Below are 17,886 nucleotides of genomic sequence, written 5' to 3'. Positions count from 1 at the left end.
TGTGCTCCTACAGAAACCTCTGATACTGAACAGAAGAAAAGAGTTTTACCTCTCCTTAAGTGACACCATTAAGAGTACCAGTAAGAGAGACATCTTGATTATTATGGGAGACCTAAATGCAAAAATTGGAAAGAACAATGAAGGTCTAGAGCATGTAAAGGGAATCCATGGTATCGGAGAAATGAATGAAAATGGGGATATGTTTTCAGATTTCTGTGCCAGTCATAATTTGGTGATTGGAGGTACATTATTCCCACACAAGAACTGCCATAAGGTTACATGGGTATCCCCAGATCACAGAACGGAAAACCAAGTTGATCATATAGCGTTAAGCAAAAAATTTAGAAGGTTGCTGATGAAAGTGAGAAATAAACGTGGGGCTGATGTTGGCAGTGATCACTGCCTTATTGTTGCAAATTTTAGACTAAAAATCATGGCTAAAAATAGGAAGTTCAAACAAGGGAACAAAAATATGACGTGGGAAAACTTAGAATAAAGCAAAACAAGAAGCTTTCTGTATTGAGCTAAGGAACTGCTATGAGGCACTCCAAGAAGCACAACAAAATGATGAAAATAGTGTCGATGATGCATGGACTCAGATTAAGGACGTCTATTGCAATGTGAGCAAATGGATCCTTGGCTTTAAAAAGCATTTAAAGAAAGATTGGATGTCTGAGTGTACGTGGAATTTGATCAGCTGTAGGAAGGAGATTAAGCAAAATTAAATATGAGTAAAACAAGACAACAGAAAACTTGAATGCAAGCTGAGTATGCAGCTACTGACTCTCAAATAAAGAGAAGTGTGAGGAATGATAAGAGAAAGTGGATGGATCAGCAAGCTCTGAGAGCAGAGACAGCCGCAGCAAGAGGTGATACTAAAGAACTGTACCGCATCACTAGAATGTTTTCAAAAAAGGTTTCAACAAGAACAGACTTCTGAAAAGCAAGGAGGGTTGATTGTTGACGACAGAAGAAAACCATCTTAGAAGATGGAGAGACCATTTTTCTGAAGTCTTAAACAGAGAGCAACCTGAAGAGAGGGAGAGGCAATGAAATTTTCCACCCCCTGCGGGTCCGGGGATTAGAATAGGCCCGCGGTATTCCTGCCTGTCGTAAGAGGCGACTAAAAGGAGTCCATCCCCCTCACGGGGGTAGTTCGCGCCTGCGTCCGGAGACGGACGGTTCCACGACCTGTCATTGTGGTCCTTTTGGTTTTTTCACTTCTCGTTTCTTCCTTCCTTTTGTTGGTTCCTTTCTTTGCTCTTCTCCACCTCACTGTCTTCCTTACTCTTTCCCTTGCCTTCTCCTTGCCTTCTCATTGCCTTTTTCTCCTTGCCTTCTCATTGCCTTTTTCTCCTTGCCTTCTCATTGCCTTCTTCTCCTTGCCTTCTCATTGCCTTCTTCTCCTTGCCTTCTCATTGCCTTCTTCTCCTTGCCTTTTCATTGCCTTCTTCCCCTTGCTTTCTCATTGCCTTCTTCTCCTTGCCTTCTCTGGTCTCCGCCTCGGCGTTTGAGACAGTCTGTCCTCTTTCTCCCTCTCTCTCTTCTTTTTCCTCTTCTTCCTTCCTCCCTGTGCGTGCCTGAAGGCCGACCCACGCGTTCGCACGCGTAGCCGGTGACGGGGTAACGCGTAAGTCCCCGCCCTGGGTAGACATGTAAGGCACGCGCGTACCCCCTGGTAAAGGCCAGGCCCGGGGAGGGGTGATTGCCTGAGCTGATACCTTCTGACCATGCCGATTGGTCCCTCCGTCTGTTTCTCGGGAGGTGTGACCTGAGGTGTAAACATTCACCTAAGGCGGGAGTGCCCTCTGAGAGGGTCCCCACAAGGAAGGAGCGTGCCATCGGAGACGCTGGCAATCATGGGGGATTCCTCCGCAATGGATTCTACTCCATCTCTTTCGACTTCGACCCAAAAACGGAAACGTGACCAGCCAACAGTGACAAAAGTACTACCGCCTGCCCCACAGTTCCTCGTAGTTTCTCGAACTGAGGACAGAAAGGATTTTTCCTCTGTCAACCCTTTCGTTATTCAGAAGGGCGTAGATGCCATAGCCGGATCTGTCAAATCCTGTACCAGGTTGCGTAACGGCACCTTATTACTAGAAACTGAGAATGCCTTTCAGGCACAAAAACTGCTTCGGGCCACCCTCCTGTACACGTTCCCTGTCCGGGTGGAGGCCCACCGAACTTTGAATTCGTCTCGTGGTGTGGTCTATACTAGCTCCCTCGACGGATTGACTGACGAGGAGATTCAATCATTCCTCGCTGAGCAGGGCGTGACGGCTGTCCATAGGGTCATGAAAAAGGTCAACAATGACCTTGTACCGACCCGGACCATTTTCTTGACCTTCGATAGTGTTAAGCTGCCATCGCGCATCAAGGCGGGCTACGAGGTTATTTCTGTTCGCCCCTATATCCCGACACCTACGCGCTGCTACCAGTGTCAGCGTTTCAATCACACTCGACAGTCTTGTTCCAATGCGGCTAAATGTGTCACCTGTGGCAGGGATGCCCATGAAGGTGACTGTCCACCTCCGTCTCCTCGTTGTGTGAACTGTCAGGGTGACCATGCCGCATCCTCCCGCGACTGTCCTGTCTATAAGGAAGAACGCTGTATCCAGGAAATTCGGGTCAAAGAGAAAGTGTCCACCTCGGCTGCTCGCAAGCTATTGGCTAGTAGGAAGCCCACGCTGCTCCCAGCGGGGAAATACAGTACTGTCCTCGCCTCTCCTCGGACTACCCGGGAGGTAGCAACCCAGACATGCGATCTGACCTTCAGCACCACGGTCGTCCGTTCGGCCAGTGCTAAGATCGCGCGGTTGACGTCTCCTCTTCCTCCCATCACCCCACAGACACGAGCACCTTCTTCAGCTTCTGCTAAGACGAAGACACCGAAGTCAGATGCACGGGCCTTCAAGAAGGAACCATCCCGTGCAGACTTCCTCCGTACCTCGACCTCACAGCCTTCGACCGGTACTTCCACTACACGTCCTTCCAAAAAGGCGCATAGGAAGCACAGTTCTCCTTCCCCGCCACGGCGCATTTCTTCTCTTGCGCCACCCAGCGGCTGCCGCCCCAGGCCGTCATCCGTTTCGCCTGGCCGCACCGCTGGTCGCCGTACATCTGGCCGTTCACTGGCGGAGGAAGCTCCCCCTCCCGGCCATCCTCCCGAGATGGCCGATGACCCTATAGACCCAATGGACGATGACTGTCCGCCTACTGAAAGCGGCGGCAGTGCTCGCTCGAAGCCAGGCCCTAAGCGGCCTTCGAGGTGACCACTTCTCTCATCTTTCTTTTCTTACGATGGCACTTATTCACTGGAATATTCGCAGCATTCGCTCCAACCGAGAGGACTTGAAGTTGCTTCTCCGCTTGCACCGTCCGCTTGTCGTAGCCCTCCAGGAAACGAAGCTACGCCCATGCGATCAAATTGCCTTGGCACACTACACCTCTGTGCGTTTTGACCTACCCCCTGTGGTAGGTATCCCAGCTCATGGAGGGGTTATGTTGCTGGTCCGGGATGATATTTACTACGATCCCATCACGTTGCACACCGGCCTGCAGGCAGTTGCCATCCGCATTACTCTCCCCACTTTTACGTTTTCCTTTTGTACCGTTTACACTCCATCGTCATCTGCCGTTACCAGGGCAGACGTGATGCAACTTATTGCTCAGCTACCTGCACCATTTTTGTTAACTGGAGACTTCAATGCCCACCATCCCCTTTGGGGCTCTCCAGCATCCTGCCCGAGGGGCTCCTTGTTAGCAGACCTTTTCAACCAGCTCGATCTTGTCTGCCTCAATACTGGCGCCCCTACTTTTCTTTCGGACACATCTCACACCTATTCCCATTTAGACCTCTCTATATGTACTCCCCAACTTGCACGCCGGTTTGAGTGGTATGCACTTTCTGATACATATTCGAGCGACCACTTCCCGTGTGTTATCCATCTCCTGCAGCATACCCCCTCTCCGTGCTTCTCTAATTGGACCATCTCCAAGGCAGACTGGGGGCTCTTCTCTTCCAGGGCGACCTTTCAGGATCAAACCTTTACAAGCTGCGATCGTCAGGTCGCACACCTCACGGAAGTCATTCTCGCTGCTGCTGAATATTCCATCCCTCACCCTCCTTCTTCTCCACGTCGCGTACCGGTCCCCTGGTGGACCGCAGCATGTAGAGACGCTTTACGTGCTCGTCGACGTGCTTTACGCACTTTTAAACGCCACCCTACAGTGGCGAATTGTATCAATTATAAACGATTACGTGCTCAGTGTCGTCGTATTATCAAAGAAAGCAAGAAAGCCAGCTGGGCTGCTTTCACAAGCACCTTCAACAGTTTTACTCCTTCTTCTGTTGTCTGGGGTAGCCTGCGCCGGCTATCTGGCACTAAGGTCCACTCACCAGTTTCTGGCTTGAAGGTCGCGAATGACGTCCTTGTGGCCCCTGAGGCTGTCTCCAATGCCTTCGGCCGCTTTTTCGCAGAGGTTTCGAGCTCCGCTCATTACCACCCTGCCTTCCTCCCCCGCAAACAGGCAGAGGAGGCTAGGCCACTTAACTTCCGCTCCTCGAATTGTGAAAGTTATAATGCCCCATTCACCATGCGGGAACTCGAAAACGCACTTGGCCGATCATGGTCCTCTGCTCCAGGGCCAGATTCTATTCATATTCAGATGCTGAAGAACCTTTCTCCTGCGGGTAAACGTTTTCTTCTTCGTACATACAATCGCATTTGGATTGAGGGACATGTTCCCGCATGCTGGCGTGAGTCTATTGTTGTCCCGATTCCTAAGCCGGGGAAGGACAAGCACTTGCCTTCCAGTTATCGACCTATCTCGCTTACCAGCTGTGTCTGTAAAGTGATGGAGCGAATGGTTAACTCTCGATTGGTTTGGCTGCTCGAGTCTCGACGCCTACTTACCAATGTACAATGTGGATTTCGTAGGCGCCGCTCTGCTGTTGACCATCTGGTTACCTTGTCGACCTTCATTATGAATAACTTCTTGCGGAAGCGCCCGACCGCGGCTGTGTTCTTTGATTTGGAGAAGGCTTACGACACCTGTTGGAAGGCGGGCATCCTCCGCACCATGCATACATGGGGCCTTCGCGGTCGCCTCCCTCTTTTTATTCGTTCCTTTTTAATGGATCGACAGTTCAGGGTACGTGTGGGTTCTGTCCTGTCCGACACCTTTCGCCAGGAGAATGGGGTGCCACAGGGCTCAGTTTTGAGCGTCGCTCTCTTCGCCATCGCGATCAATCCAATAATGGATTGCCTCCCAGCTGATGTATCAGGCTCCCTTTTCGTGGACGATTTTACCATCTATTGCAGCGCGCAGTGTACATGTGTCCTGGAGCGCTGTCTTCAGCGTTCTCTTGACCGTCTTTACTCCTAGAGTGTCGCCAATGGCTTCCGTTTTTCTGCCGAGAAGACGGTCTGTATTAACTTCTGGCGATACAAAGAGTTTCTCCCACCGTCCTTAAGACTCGGTCCCGTTGCTCTCCCAATCGTGGAGACAACCAAATTTTTAGGCCTTACATTTGACAGGAAACTTAGCTGGTCTCCACATGTGTCATATTTGGCCGCCCGTTGTACCCGTTCTTTAAATGTCCTCCGTGTTCTCAGTGGTCTGTCGTGGGGAGCGGATCGAACCGTCCTACTTCGTCTATATCGGTCGATCGTCCGCTCCAAGCTGGATTATGGGAGCTTCGTATACTCCTCTGCACGGCCATCCATCTTACGCCGCCTCAACTCCATACAACATCGGGGTTTACGACTTGCGATCGGAGCATTTTATACCAGTCCCGTAGAGAGTCTTCATGCTGACGCTGGCGAATTGCCACTCACCTACCGGCGCGATATACTGCTTTGTCGGTATGCCTGTCGGCTACTGTCAATGCCCGACCATCCGTCTTATCGTTCCTTTTTTGACGACTCTCTTGACCGTCAATACGGGTTGTATGTCTCTGCCCTGCTACCCCCTGGCGTTCGCTTTCGTCGCCTCCTTCAACACCTTACTTTTTCCCTCCCTGCAACCTTTCGAGTGGGCGAGAGCCGCACGCCACTTTGGCTCCAGGCTCAGGTCCGCGTTCACCTTGACCTCAGCTCGCTCCCAAAAGAGGTCACTCCCGGTTCGGTCTACCACTCCCGTTTTTTGGAACTTCGTTCGAAGTTCATCGACATGACTTTCATTTATACAGATGGCTCTAAGACCAATGACGGGGTCGGGTGTTCCTTTATTGTCGAGGCACAAAGTTTCAAATACCGGCTCCACGGCCATTGTTCGGTCTTCACAGCTGAGATCTTTGCCCTCTACCAGGCTGTTCTTTACATCTGCCGCCACCGACATTCTGCTTATGTCATCTGCTCAGATTCCCTGAGCGCCATCCAGAGCCTCAGTGATCCGTACCCGGTTCACCCTTTCGTACACCGGATCCAACGCTCTCTTCAGCAGCTGGTGGACGTCGGTTCTCCAGTTAGCTTTATGTGGGTTCCGGGCCATGTCGGTATCCCTGGGAACGAAGCTGCAGATGCCGCGGCCAAGGCTGCGGTCCTCCAGCCTCGAACAGCTTCTTGTTGCGTCCCTTCGTCCGATTTTAGCAGGGTGATTTGTCGGCGCATCTTATCTCTGTGGCATGCCGATTGGGCTGCACTTACTGACAACAAGCTTCGGGCCTTAAAACCTCTTCCCGTGGCTTGGACGTCCCCCTCACGCCCTTCTCGGCGGGAGGAGGTCATTTTAGCCCGGTTAAGAATTGGACACTGCCGGTTCAGCCATCGCCATCTGCTGATGGCTGCGCCGGCGCCGTTCTGCCCATGTGGGCACTTGCTGACGGTTAGACACATTTTAATGTCCTGTCCAGATCTTAACACACTGCGCCTCGATCTTAACCTGCCAAATACTTTCGATGCCATTTTAGCGGATGACCCACGAGCAGCTGCTCGTGTTCTTCGTTTTATCAATTTGACACACCTCGCTAAGGACATTTGATGATGCTGTTTTTTAATCCTATGCCTGTCCGTCTGTCTTTTATCGTGTTTTCCCTTTTAGTTGTTGTGGTCAACTTGTGCCTCGCGGTGCATTCTTAGAGTAGTCAGGGCGCTAATGACCATTGAAGTTGTGCGCCCTAAAACCACAAAAAAAAAAAAAAAAAAATGAAATTTTCCAGATGCCAGTGACAGAATCAATGTAAACACACCAACTAAGACTGAAATTATAATAGCTCTCAAACAGATGAAGAACCGGAATGCTCCAGGAATGGATAATATTGCACCTGAGGTGCAAAAAAGCAGACATTGACACCACTATAAATCTACTGCATCCATTGTTTGAGAAGATATTGTCAGAAGAGAAAATACCAAAAGATTGGAAAGAAGGGATGATTATTAAGTTGCCAAAGAAAGGGGATACTACCAATTGTAATTACTGGCGAGGTATCACCTTCCTATCTGTACCAAGTAAAGTACTCTGTAGATTGATGCTAAATAGTATGAAGGACTCGCTCGAGGCACAACTAAGAAAAGAGCAAGCTGGGTTTAGAGAGCAAAGAAGTTGTGTCGATCTCGTCAACACACTGTGTATAATACTTGAGCAGAGTGCAGAATGGCAGAAAACACTCTACCTTACATTTATTGATTTTGAAAAGGTGTTTGACTCTCTTAATAGGAGAGTTATGTGTCATACCTTGGAAGAATATGGAATATCATCAAAGATAATAAATATTATTAAAGCCATGTATGATGGATATGAATGTCGGGTGCTACACAGTGGGAAACTTACTGAATCTGGCCAAACAAATGCTGGGTGAGGCAGGGATGTATTCTGTCAGCTACCTTTTCCTTGTTGGTACTGGAAAGTGTAATGAAAAGAGTTGTTGATGGTAGGAGAAGAAGTATTCAGTGGGGAATGCAAGACAGGCTTGAAGACCTTGACTTTGCTGATGATATCTGTCTGCTCTCGCAAAGATTGTGTGATATAGAAGAAAAGTTGGAAAGACTGAAAGAGGAATCAGAAATTGCAGGAATTAAAATAAATGTTCAGAAAACTAAGGAAATGAGAATGCAATCTGAAAAACAAGCGAAGCTAACAGTGTATGGAAAGGAATTGGAACAAGTAGACTTCTTTGTATATCTAGAAAGTACTGCCTGTAAAGATGGAAGGGTCGAGGAGGATGTAAAGAGTCATATACGGAAAGCAAATGGAGCCTTTGTACAACTGTACCCTGTCTGGCGTAATAAGAACATCTCGAGACAAACAAAGCTGCGCTTGTTCAATAGCAACATAAAGTCAGTCAGTCCTGTACAGTTATGAAACATGGAAGGTAACAAACATGATTGTAAACCAGCTGCAAGCCTTCATAAACCAGTGTCTTCAGCAAATTATAATTGTGAGGTGTCCAGGTGTTATATCAAATGGCGAATTGTGGGAGATGACAAACCAGTGACCAATCCGCGAACAAGTAAACGATAGAAAATGGAGGTGGATTGGTCACACATTACGCAAACAACAAGGAGCTGTTGAAAAGGCAGCACTGGTTTGGAACCAGCAAGGAACACACATATGTGGCTGCCCGAAAAGAATGGTTGACGAAGCAGCTCTGAAAGCTGGCAAAACATAGAGTGAAGTGAAATGTTTGGCTGCCTTATGATTCAACAGGAAATAAGTCAAGTCAGTCATGTACTAGTTTGGGGGAGAGGGGAGGGTGGGTTTACATGCAAATAACTCCTACAAAAAGGTTTGTCACATGCTTGTGTCCTTGCAAAATCAAAGTCAAAAGCAATGCTGTGAGATCCATTTGCAACCAGACGGAATTGTTAAAAACCTTAAAAATAAATCAATTTTTTATACATAACTTAATAAAGCTAACGAATTCCCTGATTTCTATCTGCTGTAAATATATTTGGGGAGGAAGGCCATTATTAATGGAGTGATGACCAAGTGGTAGAAAGCCAGCAGTCAGATCAGGCAGTAACCGTGTGACTGTGACTCGATCCCTGGATCAATTCACACTTGTTGTACAGTTTTTTATGCTTCACTGAGAGAATGTATATAGTGTTATTAAGATTAAATAAACAACACTGGGGGAAAAAGAGTTGATTTTCTAACTCAGCTGCAAACCTTTGATACATTTGATACTTGGTACACCCCTCCTCCCCCAACCTCGCCCCTCCTCCCCCCTCGTCACCCAACCTCGCCTCTCCTCCCCCAACCTCGCCTCTCCGCCCCCAACCTCGCCTCTCCTCCCCCAACCTCGCCTCTCCTCCCCCAACCTCGCCTCTCCTCCCCCAACCGCGCCCCTCCTCTCCCAACCGCGCCCCTCCTCTCCCAACCGCGCCCCTCCTCTCCCAACCTCGCCCATCCTCCCCCAACCTCGCCCCTCCTCCCCCAACCTCGCCCCTCCTCCCCCAACCTCGCCCCTCCTCCCCCAACCTCGCCCCTCCTCCCCCAACCTCGCCCCTCCTCCCCCAACCTCGCCCCTCCTCCCCCAACCTCGCCCCTCCTCCCCCAACCTCGCCCCTCCTCCCCCAACCTCGCCCCTCCTCCCCCAACCTCGCCCCTCCTCCCCCAACCTCGCCCCTCCTCCCCCAACCTCGCCCCTCCTCCCCCAACCTCGCCCCTCCTCCCCCAACCTCGCCCCTCCTCCCCCAACCTCGCCCCTCCTCCCCCAACCTCGCCCCTCCTCCCCCAACCTCGCCCCTCCTCCCCCAACCTCGCCCCTCCTCCCCCAACCTCGCCCCTCCTCCCCCAACCTCGCCCCTCCTCCCCCAACCTCGCCCCTCCTCCCCCAACCTCGCCCCTCCTCCCCCAACCTCGCCCCTCCTCCCCCAACCTCGCCCCTCCTCCCCCAACCTCGCCCCTCCTCCCCCAACCTCGCCCCTCCTCCCCCAACCTCGCCCCTCCTCCCCCAACCTCGCCCCTCCTCCCCCAACCTCGCCCCTCCTCCCCCAACCTCGCCCCTCCTCCCCCAACCTCGCCCCTCCTCCCCCAACCTCGCCCCTCCTCCCCCAACCTCGCCCCTCCTCCCCCAACCTCGCCCCTCCTCCCCCAACCTCGCCCCTCCTCCCCCAACCTCGCCCCTCCTCCCCCAACCTCGCCCCTCCTCCCCCAACCTCGCCCCTCCTCCCCCAACCTCGCCCCTCCTCCCCCAACCTCGCCCCTCCTCCCCCAACCTCGCCCCTCCTCCCCCAACCTCGCCCCTCCTCCCCCAACCTCGCCCCTCCTCCCCCAACCTCGCCCCTCCTCCGCCAACCTCGCCCCTCCTCCCCCAACCTCGCCCCTCCTCCCCCAACCTCGCCCCTCCTCCCCCAACCTCGCCCCTCCTCCCCCAACCTCGCCCCTCCTCCCCCAACCTCGCCCCTCCTCCCCCAACCTCGCCCCTCCTCCCCCAACCTCGCCCCTCCTCCCCCAACCTCGCCCCTCCTCCCCCAACCTCGCCCCTCCTCCCCCAACCTCGCCCCTCCTCGCCCAACCTCGCCCCTCCTCGCCCAACCTCGCCCCTCCTCGCCCAACCTCGCCCCTCCTCGCCCAACCTCGCCCCTCCTCGCCCAACCTCGCCCCTCCTCGCCCAACCTCGCCCCTCCTCGCCCAACCTCGCCCCTCCTCGCCCAACCTCGCCCCTCCTCGCCCAACCTCGCCCCTCCTCGCCCAACCTCGCCCCTCCTCGCCCAACCTCGCCCCTCCTCGCCCAACCTCGCCCAACCTCGCCCAACCTCGCCCAACCTCGCCCAACCTCGCCCAACCTCGCCCCTCCTCGCCCAACCTCGCCCAACCTCGCCCAACCTCGCCCCTCCTCGCCCCTCCTCGCCCCTCCTCGCCCAACCTCGCCCCTCCTCGCCCCTCCTCGCCCAACCTCGCCCCTCCTCGCCCAACCTCGCCCCTCCTCGCCCAACCTCGCCCCTCCTCGCCCAACCTCGCCCCTCCTCGCCCAACCTCGCCCCTCCTCGCCCAACCTCGCCCAACCTCGCCCCTCCTCGCCCAACCTCGCCCAACCTCGCCCCTCCTCGCCCAACCTCGCCCAACCTCGCCCCTCCTCGCCCAACCTCGCCCCTCCTCGCCCCTCCTCGCCCCTCCTCGCCCAACCTCGCCCAACCTCGCCCCTCCTCGCCCAACCTCGCCCCTCCTCGCCCAACCTCGCCCCTCCTCGCCCAACCTCGCCCATCCTCGCCCAACCTCGCCCCTCCTCGCCCAACCTCGCCCCTCCTCGCCCAACCTCGCCCCTCCTCGCCCAACCTCGCCCCTCCTCGCCCAACCTCGCCCCTCCTCGCCCAACCTCGCCCCCCCCTCCCCCAACCTCGCCCCCCCTCCCCCAACCTCGCCCCCCCCCGCCCCCAACCTCGCCCCCCCCGCCCCCAACCTCGCCCCCCTCCACCAACCTCGCCCCTCCTCCTCCGCCCCTCCACCCCAACCTCCCCCTCCTCTCCCAACCTCGCCCAACCTCCCCCGTCCTCCTCCCCCTCTCCCATCCCCCTCTCCCATCCTCCCACAAGCTCGCCACTGACCATTTGACTTCATAAGAAGGTACAGTGGACTGGCCCATTGTGATTGTGATGGACATATAATTCCGTTATTCAACAGAAACTGAAATTCTTTCTTAGCTATTTGCAATTTATGTGGGTCCAACCTATGAGCTTTACTATACACCAAAAGCCCATTTGAAGTAGGTAGATAATGCTGTGCTTCAATCCGTAACACCTTTGGTACTATAGATGGTTTTGTTAGCTCAGGAAATTTCTCTAACAGCTTTGAATAGGGACATTTTGCATAGTGAGCTTACTGAATCATTAGCATTCACAGTGGTTACCTCTGCAGAAATTTTTAACTTAGTAATGTTATGTATTAGATTTTTATTTTTCAGATCTATGAGTAAACCAAAATGACGAAGAAAATCAGCTCCCAATATTCCATTTGATACATCTGCTAATATAAATGGCCATTCAAACGTAAGTTTAAGATCTAAATCAATGGTTAACAGCTTTGACCTGTAAGTTTTTATTTCAGAACCATTTGCGGTATAAAGTAGAGATGGGCAAAACTGTTCTTTTCAGAGATCAGATCAGAACTGTTCACTCCCTGAAATGAACTAGCTCTTTTTCATGACTCACCACTCATTCACAACAGAAAATAAATGGAAGGCACATTGCCCTTTAAACTTGGTTTATTCCAGTACTATACCTGTATTTTGATCTTATTTGATCCTATTTTGAAGTAACACAGATAATGAGTAAGAATTTTGTATTGTTTATTGAAATTTCCACGATATGACAAAGTTTTTGATTATTGATTTATTTTGCACTATCGTGGTTTTTTGGGTGATCGGAAAATGTTGTAACTTGAGATTTACATTAACAATATATTTGGCTATAATGTATTAAAATTTCATTAACCTCGTACAAGTACATCGCAAGCCATATATTTTTAAAGTGAACATTTCCTTCCGAAGACGCCTAAAATCGCAAAATCCGTACTAAAATAAGAAAAAAATATATAAATTTGACTGTAAGATCAAAGTGCTGCATATAACCTTCCGCAGAATAAAACAAGGAAAATATTGGTGTATCGCTTTTGCTATACGTTTATCGGTTCGCTCGTAATTAAAGTGTAAATTCGAGTGACCATAATAAAAAATCCTATAGTAAGAGGAGCCGTCAGGAACCTAATCTGATCAGTTTAAACAAATAAAAATAAAATAAAAACAAATGATGTATACATAACATAATTATGTAATATACATAACGGTATTACTACGAAGAACAATATCCAGTAGAGACGAACTCCGATGCAGAGGCGCTGAGTCAAGCAGGTCGAGACGCGAGCTGTATTACTGCGTGAGCTAAGACCGCAGAGACCAGAGTGACACCTGAGTTGCTTTGCTCAACGCTCTGGCTAGAGTCGAGAACGGTGGGGTGAGCGTTGAGCGGGCGAGTTCCGAGGGTGGGGGGAGCGGTGAACTGCCACCACTCACCCGCTCGGAGACAAATCATCCGTTCTCTTGCGAGCAGGTTGTTGCAAGTAGTTCTTATGTTCTCCGCTAGGAGGCTCTCTGTCCTGTTGCTCGCATCAACTGCCCAGAGGGCAGGACGTGCGACTGAAACGATCGCCGACGGAGTGCTATGCTAAGGTGCGCCAGACACTGCATGCGGCAGAGGAAGCACAGAGAGGGCACGGCATATGTGAAACACAAAATCCAATGGGGCACTGCACAATGCAGGCAGCCAAGGCAGAAGCAGGGTAGAGGCCGGCACTGGCTGTGTTGTGTGGCGTGCAGTGTGAACTGACCAGCAGAGGCCTGGTCTGCTCCGACTCTCTCTCTCTCTCTCTCTCTCTCTCTCTCTCTCTCTCTCTCTCTCTCTCTCTCTCTCTCTCTCTGCTGTGGGAAACGTTTGGAGCTACCGTTCTTTTTTTCTGAATCACTGATTGTTCACTCCTTTGAAAGATTAAACTCTATGAATTAGTTCAGGAGCGGATCCCCCATCTCTAGTATAAAGACTAAAGTTAGAGGGTTCAGGTTTTCTTAGTTTTTGACACTGGTGTAACAGAAAAATCTGCACCGCTGTCTACCAGATAAGATCGTCCACAAGTTCTGTCTTTAACAAATAATTGATTTTGTCAGCTTACTGTAGGAACTAGGGTAGAACACTCAGCTGCTTTTGACTCTACTCTTCCCTATTTTCCTTATTTTTCTATTGGCAAGGTGGTACACACTTTTCAGGTTTACACCATGAGCCAAATTTGAAGTGATAATAACAGTATTTACCATTTGTTTTGAACTGTGTTCTGTTTCTGCTTCTGCAGCGCGATCTGGATCTGTTTGATTCTTGGACCATCTTAACTTCATATTCTAAATCTTTAATTTTTACAAGAAGATCTTGGACTGATAAGGATGTGGAAGGAAGTAATTGGGCTGAGGTAATTTGAAGCTTCTCAGCATATTGCACCTCCACTATACGATTGGCCATCCACATGATTTTGTCCATTGTTTCTTCACTAATATACTCCTACTATTATTAGGAAGTTTATCAAGCCACAATGTTTTTAAAGTGTGGGATTATTAATACTCCTCATTTTTGTTGAAAATTGTTAAGAGTCGTTCTTTTGCCAGTGAATATTTATTATTTTCATCACTGGTTAACAGATCCCAGATGTTTTAGACATATTTTTTGGTTCAAGCTGGGCCAGCAGGTAATTGAACTTACTTGCTTCTGTTGCTACAGCAGTGATTGTAAACGGAGCTTCGACTTCGCCAAACCGAATATCTTTCTACCCAAGTGGGAGGAAGCTTTACGCTTACCTTATTAATTTCCAGAGTACTCACAGGATTGCCCTCGTCAAGTCCACTTCCTGTCGTCATTTTGAGTATTTTTATTAAACATTGTCTGTGACAAATTCCAGCAGATTGCACGTTGGCAATTCGCTGATAATTATGTTACAGGGTTTTTTTGTTGCCTCGCTGATCACGTGGGGGTCACCACTTACTGGTGGTGTCTAAGGTAAGCACACACAAATAGGAACTTACAACTTCTTTATTATATAATTTTATAACACATGAATCAGTGTGTTACTTAGACAACGATACATTTACAACTCTCTAAAACAAGACAATCTTCTTCTGTTTCCTGTAACATTGCAGAACATATATCTCTGAAGCCAACCTTATCGATTTCAAAACACTCAATAACACACACTGAAACACCATATGGCAGAGCACCTGATTCCACAGACATTATGCCATAAAGTGAACTGAAAAGGAAATAAAGCCAAAATATTTCAAACGATGAAAAATCGAGGATGGGATGTAATTGATTAAATGGAATTGTTACAAACTAATATATTTGACTGACAAGGTGATAACCTCAAGGGTCTGAGGACTGCAACAACATGTGTTGGAGTTGTGCAACCAGAGCCAAATGGTTACTCATCACCAGAGTCAGATGATTCTGAGGATGACAGAATGTAGGATTCGATTGGGGGAAAAGAGGAATATTGTGGAGTAGTTTTTGTGTGCGCATGGAGAAACTATGTTCACTGAGAACTTGTGAGTTGCATTGGACTGTTCTTTTTTTTCCATTGTTGGAGTGTGTAACTGTGAAAGTAATAGATAATATACAGAAAATTCAGACCTGGTGTTTTCCTATGATGATGATACAATCAAAAAAGTGCATCCAACATCATATTGACAATACTTTTATGTTGTTGTTCTAATTATTAAATGTTTTTAAGATTTCCTTCAATTTCAGGTTATTATCTTAAAATACTATAGCAATTATTTTTTCTTGTTCTTCAAATCAAATGAGTTGATGGGAATAACTATTTAGCTGTGTTTTTTTTTATTTCTGTGTAGTACACAAGAGAATGAAACTTCACTTCAGTTGGCAATCCAGAGTCACTTGACTCGCGTTGTGGAATCTCTTTGTCAGCGTGGTGTGGACATGTCTGTGCCAGATGCCAGTGGAAACTGTCCTCTTTGGGCAGCACTTGCAACCGGACAGGATGACATTGCCTCTGTTCTTGTTAGGTATGTGTAGTATAAACATATGTAAGTGAATGTAGTTTCGAGATATTTAAGAATTTAGTGCATCGTTAAGTATCTTTAAGTAGCGTTCATGATACACAGTCATAATGCTTTTGTTAGCCCTCTTCCAAAAGAATGTAAAAGTATCTTGAGAGGACATCAGTCCAACCATTTTAGGGTAGTATATGAAAATCTCTCTTAAGTCTCTTCACAGGATAATATTTTTGTGTAACACAAAATATCTGCAACAAAAGTTCCTAGTTCTGTGACCAATGAAAGTGCATTTTTTGTACCGTATTCAGAAATATGATCAGAGGCGCCTGTGAATGAACTTCTATTTTCCTTTGTGTTAACAACAGTATCTGCTAAACAAGTCAAATATACTGCACATAATCATAGCTTGTTTCAATAACATGCTAATTTATTGTATTGTATCTCCTAAAAAGAGTAGGCCCCAACGTTATCTACTTTGTTGAACGAGTTTACTAAATCATGTGTACATATACAAGTTGAACCTGACCATTTTGACACATTTTATGCGGATTTCAGAGGCACAATACCTCCTCCATTATCAACCTCCCATCCCATTTCACCTTTTGTTTTGGTGTTGTTTTCTGACAACTTCAGGGGTGAAATAACAGTTTAACAGTAAATGTAAGTGTATTTGGTAACAAGACACCAAATAATTATAAGAAACAGAATTAAACAAACAAGTAGCATAGTTCTGCAAGACTGAAAACAAGTCCTTTCTGAATGAAGGACATGCATGATCAGCAATGGCTAGCCATTCGAGTTTCCAAAGATTAAGGCCATTTTGACACTTTTGGCTCAACTAATTTTTTGTAATCAAAGTTTCCTCATGTCAGCATTTATTCTTGCATTGGCTGAAGTTACAATACAGTGTAGTGATGTGGACATTATAGTGCTATGTGGTGGAGACTTTTGTTTTCATTATTGTGTTATCCAGTGACTGTGAAATATACATAGAACTTTGATGATGGCCATTCGTGAAATCGGCATTAAGTGAATGATTTGGAGAGAGGGAGATATGTTTAAAAAACATTTGAACAGTCTAAGGTAGCAAAATTATCTTAATTTTCAAAAAATGTACTGCAAATGGCCACTCAGTCCAGGGAAAGTAATGTAGTCATATGACTGACCACGTAAATATCAAAATGTTCTCGCTGCTACTGATCATAGTGCTTGATGGTGTTGCATAGAACATGAAGAAACTGAAATAGTTTGCGAATAATAATAAGTCTCTCCCAGGGGACACCACCTTACACAAGATGGCCACTGAGTGAGATCACAGGTATTTTATTCGTCCGCTAATAGAACTTATTTAAGAAGAAATAGTGTCAAATTTAAATTTTCTTTGTTTTGTATTCTTACTGTAGTGCCCGTTGTTGTCACACAACTGAATATTAGCCTCCCAGCAGTGCTTGTTCTTGAAAAAACTTGTTCTTTTGCTGAAGTCTCGATAATTGTGACATAACCCGAAATTTCGTATGACATAATCACAAAAAATTCTATTCAAGTTTCCTTCATAGTGCAAAAATCGTTTAAAAAATACTGCTACCAGTTTCATCAGTGTCTATTGTCGCTATAAAAGTGTAATTAAACATTTCTGAATTGTATTTAACTTAGACATTTCGTACTGTTTACTAGTTAGATAGAAGCGATCTAGGGCTAAATATTCCAAGTTATAAACATTTAAAAACCGGACCAAACACACCTGAGAACATAAATTCTCTAAAAGCAAATTAATTACAAACTCATTCTTATGTTATTGTATCTCTAAATCAGTACAAACAAACCAACCACCGACCACCGCACACAAGACCTTTGTGTCGTTTTTTGTTTACACACATGGCCAATCTCGCGTCCTTGACCAATTTAAAACATTTTTTAAACTTAATTATTCTTTTGCAACTGAGAAATGTGGGAGCTGTTGTAGGGTAGTGAGTAGAGGGATTTGTTGCCCATCTTTTAGGATATTTTCACGGGGGGGGGGGGGGGGGGGGGGCAGTGGAGAGAATGTTGGGAGAACAGAAGAGGCGCTCTCCTGGAACTGCAGAGTATGCAGTAGAAACATTTTGATTGGGGAACAGGAAAGGAAAATCTGTGCCCTTGAGGCACAGTTGGAGGAAGCAAGGAAGGAACTCGTAAGGATCAAGGGAGATGGGGGGGAGGGGGGGGGTGTTTGGGAACTGGCAGCTGGTAGGAGGATAGGAAGAAACAGAACACGATCTGACAGTTTTATCAACAACACGAAAAACAGGTGTCTACCACTGCCAGAGTTAAGAGGAGAAGATCCTCAGGTAGAATGAGGATCAGGAAATGTGCAGTACACTTCAACCAAAGCTAAGAAGCCTAGGAAT

General features: G+C 48.3%; 1 protein-coding gene across 1 annotated transcript in view; it reads left to right on the top strand.

Moving 5' to 3' along the window:
* Window positions 1–17,886, top strand: part of LOC124544678 (rabankyrin-5-like) — a 426,179-nt gene that overhangs the window by 329,512 nt on the left and 78,781 nt on the right. Inside the window, exon 14 of the mRNA XM_047123303.1 lies at window positions 15,335–15,508. Within this exon, the coding sequence (XP_046979259.1) occupies window positions 15,335–15,508 (174 nt within the window). The remainder of the gene's footprint in view (window positions 1–15,334; window positions 15,509–17,886) is intronic.

The sequence above is a fragment of the Schistocerca americana genome, chromosome 8, assembly GCF_021461395.2.
Source record: "Schistocerca americana isolate TAMUIC-IGC-003095 chromosome 8, iqSchAmer2.1, whole genome shotgun sequence".
NCBI lineage: Eukaryota > Metazoa > Arthropoda > Insecta > Orthoptera > Acrididae > Schistocerca > Schistocerca americana.
Note: the sequence above shows the minus strand (reverse complement) of the source record. Positions and strands in the feature narration are given on the sequence as shown.